Consider the following 20,181-nt stretch of genomic DNA (forward strand, 5'->3'; position numbering starts at 1 on the left):
CACCTGTTATATGAGTAAGGAAACCACTACATTAATCTTACCCTCTTACTTACAGAACCACTCTTAGATCTCAACAGAGTGTAAGTCTCTGTTACCAGATATACTGAGATTTCTTTGGACCTACAACCAGGGGATACTTTTTACTCTGGTTTTCGGGATGTCATCTGTGCATGAATCTGTTTCTCCATCTTGAGACAGCATTTCTAGACTTTGGTTCAAAACCCAGAGAAACAGCAGTAGATGTTTCAAACACAATTGTTTAAATATTTTAAGGTATGTGTCAAAACTGAGGAGAAAAACTTAAATTAATGCTTCCCTAAAGATGTGTACAACGTTCCCTTTAGCAGGAGTTGTCAGGTCATTTTCTTGTCTGGTGGGAATGTCATGGGAAACAGGAAACTGCAAATATTCTTGTGGGGCTTCAGGAAAACAAGAATGTAAAGGATTCATTCTTGGAGGAAGAAAAAAAAAAGCTACTTATTCTAGTGGTGAAATGACTTCATTCTTTTTTTGTTCAGTCTTCTTCAATTACCCAAGTTAAACCTGACCATGAAGGTAGGAGTGATTGAGACCCATCACTCCCATACAATTGTTCCCAGTGTGGTAGTGCATGACACCAGTAAGGACCATGGACTGATGCATGAAGGGGAAAATAGGTATGTCAAATATATTTTTTGTTGGTTTGGTTTTTTTCTTAGTTTGATGATTTATATAGGATTATCTAAGCACATATACTTGCTATCATATAATTTTCTTCACTCTTAGCAAAAACCAAAGTTTTTAAGATTACAGTATATTGCTTATTGTAAATATTTAGGAGATTTTTGTTTTTTAAATTTCAGCAGATATCATATAACTATGTTGTTTTGTTGTTTCCCAGGCAACAGTATCTACCTGGAGTATTTGCATGCTACAATATTAACAATAATAGTAATAAAGATGAGTAAGTATCTTTGCCATTTGATTAAATGAGAGTACTGGAATTTTGATTATAAAAGCAGAAATAAATAATTATAATAAATATCGAATTGTTTCATTAGAAACAGTTATGTCATTCAGGTAAGCCCAAAAGAGACTGCACATACATTTCACTTCATGCACATCAGTTATGATGTTGATGATCCTTATTACCAAAGTTACGGATATTGTATCTATTGATTTAAAACAAAAGTAGTTCTAGGTGAAATAACAAGCAATAAGAAAAACACTTTTTTTGAAGGCTAAACACATAAGTACAATGTTATCCTTACTGAATTCAGATGCTTCTAATAAATAGATGTTGAAGAAACAGGATGTGCATCCCATGACCCTATCATATTTTTATTTTTCTTAGAGAGGAGAAGAAAAGGAAAAAAGAAAAGAAGAGGTAAGATGAAGAGTAATATTACTATTTCCAAGAGATTTAGGTTTTTTTCTACATATGTTTTACTTGGTCCTTAACAATGGAAAATGTTAATCTATTTCTTAGCAAGCCAGAAAAGAAAAAGGATGGAGAAACACAAAAGACCAAAGAAAAAAAGGAGAAAAATAAAAGTAAAGATAAGTTGAAGAAGAAAGAAAATACAGAAGAGTAAGTATTTTTTGTTTAGGTCCAGTTATGCTATGCAATAAAATTGCTTTTGATGTAAGAACAAATTCATTCACAGATGTCCTGTAAAGATGTTTATACCTTAGTGAATGAGTGTAAAGACTGCTGTTGTTCTTCCTAAAGCAGAGTTGTTTTGACTTAACTTCATATGTGGGCAACAGAAATATGCATGCGTGGAGGTGATCTGAAACCTTAATCAAGATATATCTCCTTTGGATTCTGATTATCTAATATTTCTTGTAAAACACACTGCAGCAAATCATGTGCCAGTATAAAGCAACCTCTTCCACACACAAAGGCACCTACAAGCCAGTAAACTCTTCTATGCTCTAAACGTTGTTGCTTTATAGACTGCTTGGTAAATTCATAATTTTCTAGCTAAGGAAGAGAAACTCAAGACAGTGCAGTAGAAACCTGTGTTGTATGATTTCCTGTTCTTTGGTTTCTTTATGTAAACTATGCCAATGTTTTATCTTCCTCAGACTTTTCCCTGTGAGAAAGGCATGATTAATTTAATGATTTATATTTATCTAAAACTTAATGGTGACATAATCTTTTTTTTTTTAATGATAAAATAAATTATCAGACAAGATAATTATTTGGGTAGGAAAAAATAATTTAAAAATGGCATGTGCCACTATGGAGTAAAGTGAGACTGCCAAGCTAACTTTGGTCAGCAAAATTTAGATTCTAAATTTGTGTCACACCAAGTCGTACCAACTTCCTATCTTCCATGCACTTTAACTTTGATAAAGACCACTTATTTCACAATAATAATTTCTGGAATGCTTAATTCCTCAAAAATGAGATGTGTATTTCAAGTCTCTCATTAAATTTCTTTTTTCCCCCCTGCTTACCACTTAGGAAGAAGAAAGATATTTTCACCATTGATCCAGCAGGAAATATATATTACAACTGGTTGTTTTGTATCACAATGCCTGTCATGTACAACTGGACCATGATTATTGCTAGGTGATGTATTCCTTTAGTGACTACATACAACTTCTGGAAAATCATAATATCCCTGACTAGATAAATAAATAATCATTGATTCATACATGAATTTAATTTTTGTTTTATGGTAATTTACTTTTGTTTTTTCATATTCAGAGCCTGTTTTGATGAGCTTCAGCATGATTACTTAGTGGCATGGTTTATTATTGATTATGTTTCTGATGCCATTTATGTTGCTGATATGTTTGTACGGACAAGGACAGGTAAATATACTTAAGGATTAATTATTCCTTTTTACATATTTATGCCATTTTTTTTAAATCAAAAGTCCAGTACTTCTCTTATCTGAATAGCCTTGATGAGGTGCAATAGTGAAAAAAAGACACTGAATTAGATTTCTGAAAGACTGCAGCCTTACTGTAAAAGTAGGAGAAATTCTGATGAAATTTTATGTATTACTCAAAGGACACATAAAGTTTGAGATATGCAGGTACAAGCTGTTCTGCCTGCAGCTGACTCAACAAGACAAAAAAACATAGTGCAGCCAAGAAAGGATCAGGGGCTCTGAAAAACAAGCACCTAGATCTGGTTTTTGTATTAATGGGATATTCAAGTATTTGCTTCATTTTCAACACTATCGAGCAAGCAAGACATCCCATTAACTTCAGCTACAACTATTTATTTTAAAATATTAACCTATGGAGCTATTAAGTAGATACACTCAATATGTAACTGCAGTTCCTGTGTTCAGATTCTTTTCCTCATTAAACACCCTTTCTATAGCTTGTGGAGGTTTCTTTGGAGGGGAAGATGAGGGTTTTTTTCCAGATGTTCACCATAGTGGAAAAGTGGAGGAAAATATTCAGATCTGGAATTGTTTATCTTTCATAGCTGAACCATATAGCACTAAGCTGACTATTTGGAAATAAGAAATTAAATAGTAAAAAGAGAAATTATGTTCCATATGGAATTTGCACCCAAAACATTTTTCAAAGTAGATTTGGACTGACCTTAAACTCAACATATTTGAACCTGTAGCTTCTTTTATTATTTACAATTTTATTTTAGGTTACCTGGAGCAAGGTCTTCTGGTGAAAGAAGAACATAAGCTACGAGAGAAATACAAGAAATCTTTTCAATTCAAACTAGATTTTCTGTCAATCTTACCAACTGATCTCTTATACTTTAAGTTAGGATTGAATTACCCAGAACTAAGAATAAACAGACTACTCAGAGTAGCTCGGATGTTTGAATTCTTCCAGAGAACAGAAACAAGAACAAACTACCCAAATATCTTCAGGATCTCTAACCTTGTCATGTACATTGTGATTATTATTCACTGGAATGCCTGTGTGTACTACTCCATCTCAAAAGCCATTGGATTTGGGGCTGACACGTGGGTCTACCCCAACACCTCAGACCCTGAATTTGCCCGCCTGACTAGAAAATATGTCTACAGTCTCTACTGGTCAACACTGACCCTGACTACTATTGGTGAAACTCCCCCTCCTGTAAGAGATTCTGAGTATTTCTTTGTGGTTGTTGACTTCTTGGTTGGAGTACTGATCTTTGCTACCATCGTTGGTAATGTGGGATCAATGATCTCCAACATGAATGCTGCCAGGGCGGAGTTCCAGGCAAGGATTGATGCTATCAAGCAGTATATGCACTTTCGGAATGTGAGTAAGGACATGGAAAAAAGAGTTATAAAGTGGTTTGACTACCTGTGGACAAACAAAAAGGCTGTGGATGAAAGGGAAGTCTTGAAGTATCTGCCTGATAAACTAAGAGCAGAGATTGCAATCAACGTTCACCTGGAAACGCTAAAAAAAGTTCGGATTTTTGCGGACTGTGAAGCAGGTTTGCTGGTTGAACTGGTTTTGAAACTCCAGCCCCAAGTATACAGTCCTGGAGATTACATCTGCAGAAAAGGAGATATTGGACGAGAGATGTACATTATCAAAGAAGGCAAGCTGGCAGTAGTTGCTGATGATGGAATCACCCAATTTGTGGTCCTAAGTGATGGCAGCTACTTCGGAGAAATCAGCATTCTTAACATCAAGGGTAGCAAAGCTGGCAATCGAAGAACAGCCAATATTAAAAGTATTGGATACTCAGACTTGTTTTGTCTGTCTAAAGATGATCTCATGGAGGCTTTAACAGAGTATCCAGATGCAAAGGCTATGCTGGAAGAAAAAGGCAAGCAAATCCTAATGAAAGATGGGTTGCTGGACATTGAAATTGCAAATTTAGGAAGTGATCCTAAAGATCTGGAAGAGAAGGTTGCCTACATGGAACGTGCTATGGACAGGTTGCAAACAAAGTTTGCCAGGTTGTTGGCTGAGTATGAAGGTGCACAACAGAAAGTGAAAAAAAGACTTACACAAATAGAGAAAATATTAAAGCCAGTCATGGAGGAAGAATTTGCAGACTTAGAAGAAGTAGATCCATCCACAGATAAACCTGGATTGTCAAAAGCAGAATAAAAACAATGGAAGTTGCCAATAAGACTGAGGGTCAAATTCTGACTGGGGCTGAACACATTGATTTCTAATCTTTGTGATAACTGACTATTAATTACAAAAAATTATTTGCTGAGACAATGTCACTAATCTCCTACAAGTAGCACATATTTGGCAGCTTTGGGGCAGAAAAAGAGAAATCAAGAATGAGAATGGAAGATAACACTTTGCTCTTGCACAAACAAGTGTTATTATCTGCTAATGTGTTTTGTACTCTGTAACGCTGCTCTATGGCAGATGCACGTACATTGTCATATACTGGCAAATACTGGAAGTTTTGCTGGTTGTTTTAAAACTATTTCTTTGTGTCTGCTTATGGAAAGAATGAAAGGTTTGGTTTGGTAACAATTTGAAGTCATTACCTTTATATTAAATTTGTGTATAAATGAGCACATTTTAATATATATTGATTAGCATGAAATTAATTAAGTATGCAGTATTATAAAAAGAATTAGGTATATCTACTAATATTATCTACTCTCATCTACAATGTAGATGCGACTACTGAAGGCTGTAAGATTTGGAAAATACTATTACTTCATGGGTCCACCTTGGCTGATTTCTTGAAATACAAGTGGGCAGATTGAAATACACCTTTTTTCAGGATAGTACACACAAAGGCTGGAATACAGAGAGGAGAAAACTCAATTTTATGCAAGCATCAATATGAAAGATATGGACGGCTTATAATCTAGTGTTCTTTTCACAATAAGAACAAACAATATAGAAATAAAAATATGCATTAAAAATTGTTCTGTTCCATGTAATCACGTGGCTGCAGAACATGGACTATCAAGTTTTGAAGATTTGTAATTAAAAATGTTTATGTCCCTAATGTAACACTTGTTTATGCTGGCAGAGTGCAAAGGGAAGACACAACAGCAACAGGACAATTTCTTCCTCCAGTGTCTTCTGTAGATGCTGTTGGGGGAAGAATATGACTAAAGAGGCTGCTTTTTCCCACTGATAGAGGATTTCTTTTTTTCATAATTACTTCTGAGATAGTAAAGTTGGTAGATTCATATGTTAGATCAATTTTCAACTGCTTTAAAATGCATTATCTCCATGTATCCTTTTTTCTTTTACCATTTGCAAAAAAATATTTTGCTTAGTTATAGTCTCAGCTGAGTGTTTGCAGCTGGGTATTTTCAGTAGAATTTGATCATAGACACATAACATTGTAAAAGTTTGATGAAAGGGAGTGAAGCAAGGAACTGTAAAGAGAGAATGGATAATTCTCTATTTAGGGATGTTTGATTACCCTGAGCAACTGGACGGCCACTCTCAAAAAATACATATGTACATGTTACTGTCAATAATCTCTCTACACTTGCATTCTCTGCTTAATGAGATGGAGATAATATAAATTGGGTATTTTATAAAGTGCATTCCTTTCTGGCTGTTTTATATTTTGTAATGTTGCTGCTTTCCAGCATGCCATAGATTTAGAAATAGCTCCTGATTTACTGCAAGGATGAAATTTTCTGAAGTACCTAATGCATAAGATATATATAGAACAACAAGGGTAAATATAAACACAAAATGGTTGTTCATGCCCTGTTGATCTGTGCTTTGAATGATAAATGGCTTCATTAGATGATAAGGGGAAAAGGTATGCCATCCTGTCAGTAAAGATTCTATCCCTGTACACAGGAACAAGGATTATTCTGGTATTTAGCTATATTTTGAGAGTTGGACTTTGCAATGAACATTCTTCCAGCTCAGGTCTTGAATATAATTTGCAATCTGTATGCCAGCAGCAACTTATCCTATATGGCTACTAGGCATTTAGAAGGCACTTTGTTGAAGTGCTTAAGACTTTTTATTAGATAAATGTGTGATATGAAGATTTAATTAAAAAAAGGACAGATATCTACTGTTAACTTTTTTTTCAGTATTGATTCTTCAGTCTAAGACATGAATTGTATTCACTAGCTGCCTCTTTCTTGAGAATAAAAACTCTTTGATTTAAACAATTTCAAAATAAAACAGAAAACCAGAATTTATCTCCAGTGGTTTCCTTACTATTTTCAGACTACTTATGGTTGGAAATCTTCTATAACGACTTTCATGAGAAGGTATTTGCTGAAAAAAGGCTAAATGCAAAGTTTCCTCCTGGCACACGACATAATGCAAGTGCTATGAGGAAAGGTCAATAGAATTAAAATGATTTCAACCTACCATTATTTGTCAGAACTTGGGAGGCACACGGGTTCCTCAATACATATTTCTGTGCGCTAAAACTTTCTGGATGTGCTTCAGTCAAGTTTCTAAACAGGCTTTGTGGTCGGTTTTTAACTCTCATCCTCCAGGAGCTATGAAGTTATAGGAGTTACAGGAGCTGCGCAGAAAATGTCTGCAAGAACCGCATGCCTCAGGAGCAGCTGCCCGACATTCCCTGCGGAGAAAAGGAAGCTCAGGGGACCTTATCGCTGGTGCAAGCACCTGAAGGGAGGCGGTAGTGTGGGGAGGGGGCGCGGTGTCTTCTCCTAAGCAACAAGAGACAGGAGGAGAGGAAATTTGCGCCAGGAGAGGTTAGATTCGTTTAGATTACTTAGATTAGTAACTAGGTTTCCCAGTTACTAGGAAAAATTTCACCCGAAACGGTTGTCAAGCACTGGAACAGGCTGCCCAGGGAAGTGCTGGAGTCACCAGTCCTTGAGGTATTTAAAAGCCGTATGGATGTGGCACTTGGGGACACGGTTCAATGTTGGACGTGGCAGCGCTGGGTTAATGACGGTGATCTCACACCTTTTCCAAGCTGGGACACCCTGTGACCCGGGGACAGAGCCACAGCCCCGCCTCCGAGCCCGGCCGGCTGAGGCGGTGTCCGGCGCGGGCCCGCCCGCCGCGCGGGGAGCGCCGGGAGCTGTAGTCGCGCTGCCGCGGGAGCACCGGCGGCGCCGCCGCCGCTTCCACGGCCGGGCGGAGCGGCCAGGCCGGGCTGGGCCGGGCGGAGCGCTCCCCGGGCGGCTGTGCCGGCAGCGGGGGAGGCGGAGGGTCTGGTCCCACCGCCGTCCTTCGCTCTCTGGTGAGGGACAAATGGAGGCTCAGTGGCGTCAGGGCGGCCGGGGCCGCGGCAGGCCCGGGGACGGGCTCGCCGCTCGCTCTGGTGCGGCCGCCCGGCCCCCGGCCGCTCGGGGCCGCGGCGGTGCCCGCGCTGCGGCAGCCGGGCCCATCGGCGACGGGGCCAGCGGTGAGTGTCGCGTTTCGCCCCCTACCCGTGCTGCCGGGCCCCGGGCTGGGGAGCCGGCGGTGCCCGGAGCCCTTGCAGGTGCGAGGTCGGGGCTGTCCCCGGCGGCGCGGGGAAGGGAGGCTGGCGGGCCCCGGCCCCCCTCCCGCGCTGCTCGGCGGTGTCGAGCCGGTGTTCGCCATGTGCCGGGTCCTGCCTGCAGGCTCCTGCCAGGGAGAGACGCGGAGGCCTCGGGCAGCGGCGAGGAGCGAGGGGCTAAGCCCTCGCCGGGGTGCACTGGGTGCACCGTCTTCCTGAAGCATTAGAGTAAAGTGTGAAGTAATGGATGAAATGTTTCTGTCTGGTTGGAAACAGCCAGGGAGTTGCTCGGTAGAGAGAGCGTTAGGTGCGCTGGTCAGGGAAACACTTCGCTCCGGTCTGGGAAAGGTGCGGGTGCACGGTGTACGCGGCAGCTGGGAGTGTAAGTTCGTCCTCGGTAAGTACAGCAGAGAAGTGCCAAAGACGGCTCTTTTCAGTGGCAGCATAGTTTCTTAAGAAAAGCCTTAAAGCTAAACTTGATGAAACCCTGGTAAATATATTGGGTCTAATAGAAAAATCTCCTGTGCAATAGCGTGAACACACTCTTGCAGTAAAGATTTGTTGAGTTTGAGGGAGATCAGTGAAAGTCATAATTTAAGAAATACCACATGCTGGAGAAATACCTGTATGGTACCTGCAAGTTATAACTGTAAATTTCTTATAAACAAAACTGCGTGTTGTGTTTTGTTTTTCCTCTTCCTCGTGTGTTAGTTGTGTTTGTGTGGGATGTCTGGGATTTTTTAAAGTATCCTTTTCATAAAGCAGCATTATAGTTGCTTATATTCAGATATGTTAGGTTTGATTTGTCAATAGTAATTGATAGATAATAATTCCTGCTGTGGATTTTATTATAATGCACAGTAAAGAAGTAAATACAATTTAGCTCTTCTTGTGTGGTATTGAAATGGTAGTGATGTAATACTCTTAAAAAAATAAAATCAGCAAACTCTTTAAAGAAAAGGACAAGTGAAAGTATGTAGAACTGAATGTGTGTTTACAATTAGCTATCATGATATTAATCATCATTAGTATTTTCTCTTAATAGAATTATCTTCACTGAAGAAATTTGATGAAATTAAGAAGGCTAATCAGGCTGCAGCAAAAAAGCTAGTTGAAGAACAATTAAGCTCCTCATCTGAAGATGATGATGAAGATGCTGAAGCAAAACAGGGGAAGATTTTGGACAAAACATTTACCATTTACACCAGTCAAACTGGTAATGTTTTTTTCATTTATTGACTTTTATTTTGGTCTGAAAGCATAAGCAATGTAGTATCATTGTACAATAGAATTTTACTTTAGTTGGAAGGAAGGCACTCTATTATGTCTTACATTAAAAATGTTCTTTCCCAGCAGTGCATGCTGGGTGTACTTCTTGTCTTTTCGTGCAGAAGCAATGGTATAGCTTTTAACAAGTTTAAAGTGTGGCTTTTTTAATAATACATGACTGGCTTTATTCAGAAAAAATACTTGTGCAGTAGTTTCAACATCTACAAAATAACAGATCAAATGTTACTAATTGCTTTAAAAATCTTTTTCCATTAAAGATGGAGATGCAAGTGAACTGGAACGTACGAGACAGTACATGAATGAGGCTTTTCAGTCAGGGGCCATGACATGTCTCATCTGCATTGCTTCAGTTAAAAGGAACCAAGCTGTAAGTACTTTACAGTAATCTTTTAGGGCAAAACAAATGTTACTGTCTGAATAACTTGTATTATATTATTGAGGTTATTCTTGGGATTGATAGCTTTAAAATGGTAAAAGAACTAAATGCAAATTTGGCATCTTTGGGTTCGGAAACACTGGAAGACGTAAGTGGTTATATGTGTAGCTTGAAATCAGAATATGTCTTTTTTTTTTTGTCATATGTTTGTTATCATTGTGTAAAATAGCTATTTTTAAGTTTTAGGTAGTAGCAGGTGACAAGGATAAGTGCTTGAATGCCAGTGCTTGAAATTGTGTATTCAGTAAGCTATGGAGCAGTAAAGCAAAACATGAAATACTAAAACATTAGGAGATATTATTGTTAGATTTACAGCAAGGAAACTAAGATAAACTTCACTGCCCTTAGTGCTGATCAGGTGAAAAAGAAGTGTGTGTGTCAGAGAAGTTTGTCCTATTTCATATAAGTACATTTTATGTGGGAAAGATTTCAGGACAAATATTTTTTCCTTTTTCTATTAGAGGTACATAAACCAAAAACATGTATAACTGTGATGCCTTGTGAAGGATGACCTAGAACAGAGTCTAGACAGAGTTAAGGAATAAAGTAGGTCTCAATGGCCTCACTGGACACACCTCGGGCAGTACAAGAGCCCAGCCAGGGCTACACCCAAGATGAGCCCAAAATGGTCACAAAAAAGGGGCAACCGGTCACAAGGTCTCTCATTTTTATAAGTTCTGGAACATTTGCATATTGGAGTTAATTGTCCAATTACAGCTTTAGGGTATGAAGTCCCATCCTCCTTGTTTTTCTCTCTTTATTCCACCGTTGTTTGTGCTCTTGGGCCTGAGATTTGGATTGGCTGTCCTTGGGTCCCAGCTAGAGAAGGAATTGTTTTGTCTAAGCTACTTTGTGAAGAGAGCTCACCATCCCTTAATATGAAGCTCAGAGCTCCACACAAAGCAGTACAGAATCTGGAAAATATAAAAGCTAAAACCTGAGGCATCAACTGTGTGTTTGACATGAAGAAGAAATGAAGTGAAATAATAATAATAAAAATAACTACATAATAATAATAAATAATTTCCAAAAATATTTAAATTTCTTATTATAGACATACACAGACTACAAGTACCTAATGAAACTATAGTCAGTAACTTCTTTCTAAAAAGAAATGCAATATATTTTGTATGAATTCTTAACATATTTAATCCATATTCTTTCAGACCTCAATGAGTTTAGCTTCATATTTCTGTGACTCTTGATAGAGATAATCATACCTTAGCAGAAGTGAGATGATTTGGTAACTTGAAAGCCTTCTTTTATAACTCAGTGGTTTGCTAATTATCTTGAATCTGTATAATTTTGGCGAAGTCTGTTTGTTTACATAATGTCTCCTGCTTAGCTTTAGTTTTTGGAAGTTAGTTACTATAGTTATAGAAACTTAGTCATTGGCACTGTCCTCTGTAAGTTACTGGAGAAAATATCTGCATTTTCACAGTATTATGTCATAAAATTGTCTAAAGTTATTAAAAAAAACAGTTAAAATTTTCTTCTGCACTTTTCTTACCAAATTGTTACAGTTTTGGCTAAAGCCAAAGTCATCTTTATGGTGCCAGGTGGTTTAATAAGAGAGAGTGGCACAAAATGAGCCTTGGGAGGTGCAGATTGGGTTCTAGGAAGGCAATATGACAGTTGGAGTAGCTTCCTCACAACGGTTATGGAGTCCCCATCTCTCAGGGCCTTCCAGCTTTGCTTGGCAAAGCTGTGTCTGAACAGAGCTAAGCTGGCAATAGTCCTTTGGGCATCAGTTTGTGCTACATGACCTCCAACACTGTTTAAATCAGCATTTCTCTGATTATCCGAGTATTTTGGGCTCCGTCAGCCTTGGCAAAACCTTCCCATGGGAGTTGGAAAAAAGATTAAGGTATGAATCTGTAACAGGTATGAATCTATGTATTGATCTAACAGTGGGTATAATCTATCTTTGAAAAACCATTTTGGAAGGGAAGTATTTCTTCAGATGTTACGGATTTTCATCAGTGGAAACAGAAACCTAATTTAAAGCAATTGGTGCCTGATGTCTGCTCTTTAGGTCTGGAGCTGTTGTGGATGCTTTTGTATATTTCATCTGGTGTGTATCCAAAAGTGGGCCAAGGACAGCCTCTTCCTTGTATCTTCTCCTCTGACAGATGATGATTTTGGGAAGAAAGACTATCCCTGGCCATGGTGAGCTCCTCGTGGTACATTTACAAAGTTATTTCTGTTGGGAAAACCAGGCAAACTGGTGTTCCTTTAGAAGGAATGGTACTTGTACATCATGTGCACAACAACAACAACAACAAAAAACTGTTCAGAAGGCTGACTTTTCTTTGCTTTTTAAAATTATGTAAGCTTTTGTTAACATGATTCAGAAAAATTTCACACTGTTACTAAAACCTTGCTGCATCAAATTTGTTTTAACCTCTGAGAAGGTAACTTATCTGTCATGTGTCTCAACTTCTGACATTTATTTCTGAATGGCTTTACATATTTTTCACTTTTAAAGTTGGCACCATGAGATAAGTTTAAAAAATATTGTCAAATAGCAAGATGTAGGGGTTTATTTATTTTTTTTAGTCTCATTATAATCCAAACATTAAATTAGGTCTTGCAGTTTTCCTTGAGATGGTAAAAAAAAGGAGGTAATAATGTGGCTACGTGAATACAGTTTCCTAAGCAGTTTTGTTTAGGAAATAAAGTGTCAATTGTTGCCTGGCAGCATCTCTAGTTGATAATGCCTCTTCAGGCAAATGGTTTTTTATTTTACATGTAAGGACATGCTAAAACTATGCTATCACTATAGACAAATGGTTCATGGTCTGTAATATATTATATCAGGGCAAATTGATGTTTTAATTGATAAAAATGAGTGCATAGGTCTTTAAGAGTCTTTCTGTTCTTCTCTGAGGGGGACTTTCTTGTCTTTTGTCTTTTCTCAGTGTAACCAGCAATGTGAATTGCTTTGTTTCTCCTTCCTTGTGTTGCTTCCCTTGTTCATGGCTTCTGTGGGGCCTGTTGGGCCTGTGGCACTTTATAAATCCCAGGCCTCTAGTGTCTGTCTACCTTTAACAGTAATTATGTTTTTTAATTTCTCTCAACATCAGGGGTGAACAATGAAGGTGTACATCTTGAACCTAAATTTTTTCATATAAAATTCTAATTAGTATGCTTGGTTTTACTAGCATTGCTAAACTTTGTTTTACATGACTAATAGACTGCTACTAGTAAACCCCTGGTTTTTAATCCTTTTTTTTTAATTAGTTCTATTTAAGTAGGTTAACTGTTGCATAGATTCTTTTGATATTACTTGACATAAAAACTGTTCTGATTTTTGCTGTGCTTATTTTTGTCTATATGTATTCTTAGAGAAAAGAAATTGCATTAGCGAAGCAATTCCTTAGACATTCTAATGTGTTGTAATATCTGACATATAGAAAGACCTTTCTTCTGTGTTTTTTTGTTATTCATTATAGTAGTTGTAAAAATGTTAATTGGTAGCATTGAAACAGTCTTGGGAAGCCAAAATGATAAAACTGCTTTTTTTTTTTAATTGTTTTAAGAAGTTGTTTTTGTTTTCACTCCTTTTCCCCTTGTTTTAGTCCAAAATGTAGGTTTGAATACAAACGCTCTGAAACTCCCAGTCGGTATTACTGTTATTGTGGAAAAGTGGAGAATCCAGTGGTGGACCCATGGCTGGTACCTCACTCCTGTGGTCAAATATGTGAGAGGGAATTCAAACCTTCCTGTGGTCATAAATGTTTGCTGCTTTGTCATCCAGGTAAATCCTTTGTGTTTCTTGGTTGTGTGACCTGTATTTAGATACCTGTTACACAGTTCAACTTTACATCTCTTAAGTACATTTAAAATTCTCAGAATAGAAGCGATGTAGTCAAGGCTGCATTTGCTGAATGGTCATTAACAAGATACTATTTTCCTGTAATTAGCAAGATACTGTTTTTCCTGTCATTAGGACCATGTCCACCTTGCCCAAAGATGGTCACAACGACGTGTCACTGTAAGAAGGCCAAAGCAGTGCCCCGACGGTGCAGTGCCAAGGAGTGGTCTTGCCGCCTGCCGTGCGGGCGAACACTGCTGTGTGGACAACATGTTTGTGAGAATCCCTGTCATGCAGGTAGACCAACCTTTGTAAAATTTCAGAGCAGTAGCTGTTTCTGTTGTTAAGATGCATCATTCTTTTGCAATTCCTACTCTCAGTGTCACTTTGCAATTGCATACAGGAGATTGTCAGCCTTGTCCACGTGTCAGTAAACAACAGTGTATCTGTGGGAGACAGACAGCAGAGAGGCTTTGTGCAAGCCCTCAGTGGCAGTGTGATCAGGTATGTTGAAGCTATCCTTTTAAACAGATTTCTCACCTTTATAAAATTTGATTACTTGATCTATTAAGGATTGGAAAAACGTATTCAGTAAGAAAAAAAAAACTTTTGGAAGTGTACAAATCAAGAATATAAACAGCATTGTTTGAGAAGAGATTTAATTGGTGGGTCCATTAATTTTTTACAATAGTTCAAATGATACTGTTGTGGAATTGTTCTGGGGTCACTCTAGCAGTGAATTTAACTTTGTATATTCTTTTTCTTGTTCTTGAGGTTGAAATTTCAGCTGTTGCCTTCAAAAATAAGAATGAAACCACAGCTTAGCAGACAAGAGTTTCATGCTTTATTTTAGGACTGTAGCAGAATGAAAGCTTTGTGATTAATTCTTTGAAGTATATTTACAGCCTGTGTTTAAGACCAAGGCTATGGATTGATAGACTGGAAAAAATAAAAATAATTTAAAAAATTAAGTGGTGGGGGGGAGGCTGTATCAGGGGGTACTTGGCCATTCTGATCCCGGTAAGGAAGGTACTTGACCTCTGTAAAGTATCAGTTAAAATGCAGTTTATTTCAGCTAACACTGTAGTGAAAAGGAGTATAATCTAAAGACTAGCATGTCCCTTTAGATCTCTGGAACCCCAAGCTGTGCAGCATTGAATGGGCCATGATAGATGTGCAGCATACAGTGCAGACCCCACTTTGGTTGTTGAAGGTTAATTGGATCTTCTTACAAGTGGAAAGCATCCTTGATCATCATTTCTACAGTCAAACACAAAGGCTATTCAGATGAGAACTTCTTGCTGCACTTTTAGATAAAAGCAAAGACATGCAGACAGCATAATCACTGCTACCAAGTGAGAGGTGTCTCCAATCTCTTCTGCTACAGTAAGTTTATCCTGTGGCCAAAGTGTATGTGCAGCACAATGCAGGCCTGAAGGCTGAGCTGTAGGTGCAGCCCAGCACACACCTGCAACTACTGAGGTTTTGTGAATCACTAACTCCTCACTCTACTGTGGCCTTCCAGGCAGGATCACTGCAGGGACGATCAGTTTTATTTAGTGAATCTGGCAAATACAACATTTATTAACAAAATTCAGAAAAAGTGAAATTCCATCCAGAAGCATTTCACTCCTGCTTTTTACCCTTGGCTTGCTTTGGCTTGGTATGTACTTCTATTTCATTGCATTCACTGATTTCTCTGAATTTCTCAGGTGTGTGGCAAGTGTTTGCCATGTGGCAATCACACATGTGAACGAGTTTGTCATGCTGGTCCCTGTGGAGACTGTCCTCGTTCTGGGAAAAGGTCCTGTCCATGTGGAAAAACAAGTAAGCTAATTTTTTTTTAATGATAAATTGAATAAAAAGTCCTCCAGTCTTTCACAGTCAGTAGTTTAGGCTAATTCTGCAGGGCAGGGTCCATAAAAAGTTCTTACTGTCAACCATGACAGTACATTAACTTTTTTTGCATAGCTTTCAAAGCTTTATTTAGCACCAGGGGTTTAATTTTTGATGTGAATAACTAAGTAAATCTAAGGAAGCTTTTAAAAAAAACTTTTAAAAGACAACTGTCATTTGAATGTACTGTACATTGTATTTTTTCCTAAATATTTTGTCTTTTTTTTGTTCCCTAAATGTTTATTTGTACTTTTCTCTCTTCGTCTAGAGTTTACATTGCCTTGTACAGAAGATGTGCCCACCTGTGGTGATAGTTGTGACAAAGTTCTGGAATGTGGAATCCATAAATGTTCACAGCGCTGTCATCGGGGTCCCTGTGAAATATGCAGGCAGGTTAGTCTTACTTTGTCCAGTTCACATTTTGTTTGGGCTCTTCAACTATGTGCCTGGAACCATGCAAGTCACCTAAGGAAAATGAAATCATATATACCACAAAATCTGTCACTTTATTTATTAAAAGCAATATGTTCTTTCATTACTCCCCTCCCACCCCAACACAACTGAGTAAGTCGTTGAGCACTGTATTGAGTTGAGCCTGCACCTTTGGATGAGTGTGTTGCTTTAGCTTGGTTTTGTTTGGTTTGTTTTTTGTTGTTTTTTTTTTTTTTTAATTATTATGCCCTAAAAGACAATTTTCCCCCCATCTTTTCTAGCTTCCTTCTGGCTTTATCTTTCTATGATATTCCTCCATTAGTGAGATGGAAGGTGGTATAACATAACACTATTTTCTTCTGTAAGAGAATTAACAATAAGAAATTTACTGTGCTCTAGATATCTCTGGAGCTTCTGTGGTCTGGCCTCCAAAGCCATTGCTCTGTCAGGTCTCAGCTGTCTCTTCCTGAACCAGCTTTGGCTACAAAGTCTAGGTGATAGTAATCATCACATGACAGCCATGATGAAGGTCAGATAATCCAGCTCATCTTCTTCTTAAGTTATCTGTATACACTAGTGGTGAATCTACTTTCATGTGGAGGAGAGGTACATTTTTGTATGAATTTCTTATGCAGTTGCACTTATCATCTTGCAGGACACACTTGCCTTGTGTATGCAGTGTTCTTGCAAGTTCCTTGAACTTTCCTTTACAGATAGTACTAGAACATTCTATTTTCCTTTTTTTTCCTCTTATATGAAAAACGCTCTGTTTTTTCTGCCTGTCCTGGTGCCCAGGAGGTTGAAAAGCAGTGTCGCTGTGGGAAGCACACCAAGCGCATGCCGTGCCATAAGCCATACCTGTGTGAAACCAAGTGCACTAAAATCCGCGACTGTCAGAAGCACCAGTGCCGCAGGAAGGTAAGAGCCCAGAGATGATCTGTCTCAAACACCTTGTTTAGCTGACTTGTGAAAAAAGTCTAGATAAAATCACATCAACTTGTTGCTCCGCCTCATGTTACTGTGTAGCAAGATGAATTTTCTTCTTTGTCACTGAAACTAGTTTTCAATGTACTAGAATTCTCTGAAAAGGATGACATCGAGTAACACTCACTGGCCTTATAAGCAGGGAGAGGATTTTGACAACTCTACAGTTCCTGAAGGCAGTTTTGATTCTTGAGTAGTCACTGATGCTTTATGCTTTCTGCAGCAGTTAATTCAATTTATTTCCCTGCTTTGTAGGAAGGGCTGGGAAACACTTAAAATTTTGTCAGGGACACACTCTTTATTTTTCACAGCCCAGCATTCCATCTCATGTGCACAGCAGTGCAAGCAGCAGTGGTCTGACAGTTGGGAATTGGAGATTTGTTTCACTTCTTATTTGAAGTCAAAAGTATCAGAAGTATCTTTTTAGTCTATTCACTAAAGAGAGCCTGAAAGTTGCCTCCTGTTTTTGAATTAATACTTTGTGAAAGTTGGACTACTTACCACAAATAGGCATGAAAAAATACAGTTTTACTCTTAAGTATTTTTGAATATTATTGTTGTAGTAAATTTATTTTATGTGAAAAGATTACAAAACAAGTGAATGCAATGTTGACACCTCCATGGTGGAAAATACAGGTTTCTTGTTGGAAGGAGGGTGCTTTTCAAGTTAATAGAAAATATGATGTTCTCTCCTGATACGACATCCACTGATGTGATGGTTTTATGAAATGTTTTGATTCTTTCAGGTTACTGATTTATTTAAGAATAGAAAATAGATAACTGGTCTTGAAGTTATCTGCCTTTACTACAGAGGTAAAAGGTGTATTAAAAATGGTTAGACCTTCTTGTGCTGGGGACAATAGAACATAAAAGTGGAAGAAATTGCAGAATAATGAGGTGAACTGTTAGATGTCCTATCTTCTGAAATTATTTGTAGTTAAAATATTATAATATTTTGAGCTTTATGCTGTTTTGAAGCCCTCTGCCTTTTTAATGTATTGAAATGATGCATTCAAATGTGTGTTTTCTTGTTATTTCATAATAAGAATTTTTTTTAAACCACTTTACAGGTAGCCTTTTTTCTGGAATGAGTTTGAGGAAATTTGACTAAGTTGCACTGAGTTTTTTTTAAAATAAGTATTGAAAAATGAGATAGTAGAAGAGGGAGAGTGTACACCAAAAGTTTCTGCCTCCAGTTATTAGACTTCATGGGGTTTTTTTTTAATAGTGCTGTTCTGGAAACTGTCCACCTTGTGATCAAGTCTGCGGGCGGACTCTTGGCTGCAGAAATCACAAATGCCCTTCAGGCTGCCACAGAGGTAAGAACAGGTGAAGAATCCCTGTAGTGATGGAATATTGTTTATTTTTTGCCAAATTTCATGCTTGCATGACTGTGTGTAGTACTTAATGAATTCTCTCCATTGTTGCATGTGGGCTTTTTGTGGGGGCAGTGTTTTTGAAAGTGCTGGTTAGAACTTAAGGACTTACATAGTGGCAACCTGAATTTTTATGTGGTGATTTTGCTTAATACTTTTCCTCTGAAAATGCTCCTGTCTCCTTTTCAATTGAGTAATACAAAAGCCATGGCTTGACTTCCTATTCTCAATAATTCTGTTCACTGAATATGCATAACAAAGTCCAAATGCGTACAAGAAATGACTGCTGCTGATTGAGTCTGGACAGTTTTAAAAAATCCTAGAATGCAACATGTGATACAAGTGGGCTTAAAATGAAAAAAAAAAATGATGGAATTTGAATATATATCGGTATCCTACTGGTAAAAGAAAATAAGAACTTGTTACTGACTGAGAAAGATAACAAAAAAGTTTCCTTCTGAATCCAGTGACCTTGGTTAGAAAGATGCTGGAAATGGGCAAAATTACCTGGCAGATTGCTTGGACATTTGCTTGGTAGGGGGTTAAATTGGAATGACTGGAAAATTGTCTGCCCTCTCAGCAATTTTCCCCATAGAAGCTGCTGCCCTGCTGAAACAGCAGCCAAGTAGCCTCTGTAATTTTCCTTAGTATTCTGAAGTATAAATTGCAATGACTCAGGAAATAAATCACAACTTGTTCAGCCAGTCTTCCTTCTGAAGCAGTGACTCTTAGGAGAAGAGGATAGGTAAATGTGGTAGTTGTACCTGTTAACTTGCTATTAAATCTGTCACCACAAACTAGTAGTTTGGTTTTTCTCTGTATACTGTGCCCCCTATTCTCTTTCCCTTCCCTTTCTTCTCCATCCCCTGTAGCTCTCTAAAATCTTGGAAATAGGTAATTTTTTGTGAACTGTCAGAAGAAAACTGGTAACATTGCTTTTCCATGTTAGTTTGGTTGATAACTAAATTCTAGAATAAAATTCTGATTGGAAAACTAAAGAGCTTATGCTGTATTATGGGATAAGCTTTTATGTTGAATGATTGTTTGTATTTGGTGCTGCTGGCTAAAAGTGACAAAGATTTCTAGTAATTAACATGAAAACAATAAAGCAATGTCTTTAAGAAAACAAAAGTGATCCTGGAGAATGTAAATACAAATATATACACTTTGAAGAATAACTTATCAAAAGAACATAATTGTCTATTTACTCACTAAAGTTGCATATAATGAAGGTAATCACTAATGATACCAGATGATACATTTATTTTCTTTTCTAAATTCTCTGTTTTAACAAAATACAGTCTTGTACAGTTTGTAATATCTTCATAAATGTTTGAAAGTATTCCTAATAAAGGCAATTATTTTAATATAAAAATATTTATATTTTCTAATATAAAAATAAAGTATTAGGAAAGTATTCCTAATAAAGGCAATTAATGGAAAAATTAAAGGAAATAATGCCTCATAGGAAATAACTTCCCAGATGGGGTCCTTTAAAAGGCACCAAATCTCAGAATTTTTAGAGTTTGGTGATAATAAACACTTGGCCTTTAGCAGGAGTTTCTAAAAAAAGGTAACTTAATCTCTTCTGTTTGTGGTTTGGTTTTTTTTTTCT

The 20,181-nt window shown here is 37.7% G+C and overlaps 2 protein-coding genes across 3 annotated transcripts in view; both read left to right on the forward strand.

Annotated features, from left to right (window-relative positions):
* The first annotated feature begins 549 nt into the window (after window positions 1-549).
* On the forward strand, window positions 550-5,028 carry CNGA1 (cyclic nucleotide gated channel subunit alpha 1). The gene is given in 7 exon segments (XM_071432710.1): window positions 550-661; window positions 877-947; window positions 1,341-1,366; window positions 1,469-1,570; window positions 2,453-2,560; window positions 2,699-2,805; window positions 3,611-5,028. Coding segments are annotated over 7 exon segments (1,944 nt in total).
* Window positions 5,029-7,917: 2,889 nt separating this feature from the next.
* Window positions 7,918-20,181, forward strand: part of NFXL1 (nuclear transcription factor, X-box binding like 1) — a 45,491-nt gene continuing 33,227 nt past the window's right edge. Inside the window, exons 1-11 of one of the 2 annotated variants that reach the window (XM_071432443.1) lie at window positions 7,918-8,260; window positions 9,381-9,551; window positions 9,883-9,992; window positions 12,097-12,230; window positions 13,643-13,821; window positions 14,014-14,175; window positions 14,282-14,382; window positions 15,591-15,705; window positions 16,043-16,167; window positions 17,002-17,124; window positions 18,419-18,509. In XM_071432443.1, coding sequence (XP_071288544.1) covers window positions 8,107-8,260; window positions 9,381-9,551; window positions 9,883-9,992; window positions 12,097-12,230; window positions 13,643-13,821; window positions 14,014-14,175; window positions 14,282-14,382; window positions 15,591-15,705; window positions 16,043-16,167; window positions 17,002-17,124; window positions 18,419-18,509 — 1,465 coding nt within the window. In that variant the 5' untranslated portion in view covers window positions 7,918-8,106. Of the gene's footprint in view, window positions 8,261-8,363; window positions 8,733-9,380; window positions 9,552-9,882; window positions 9,993-12,096; window positions 12,231-13,642; window positions 13,822-14,013; window positions 14,176-14,281; window positions 14,383-15,590; window positions 15,706-16,042; window positions 16,168-17,001; window positions 17,125-18,418; window positions 18,510-20,181 lie in introns of those variants that run through there. The other variant, XM_071432444.1, reaches the window with a different exon arrangement.

Source organism: Agelaius tricolor, unplaced genomic scaffold, assembly GCF_023055355.1.
Source record: "Agelaius tricolor isolate 1412-34295 unplaced genomic scaffold, bAgeTri1.0.p SCAF_8, whole genome shotgun sequence".
NCBI lineage: Eukaryota > Metazoa > Chordata > Aves > Passeriformes > Icteridae > Agelaius > Agelaius tricolor.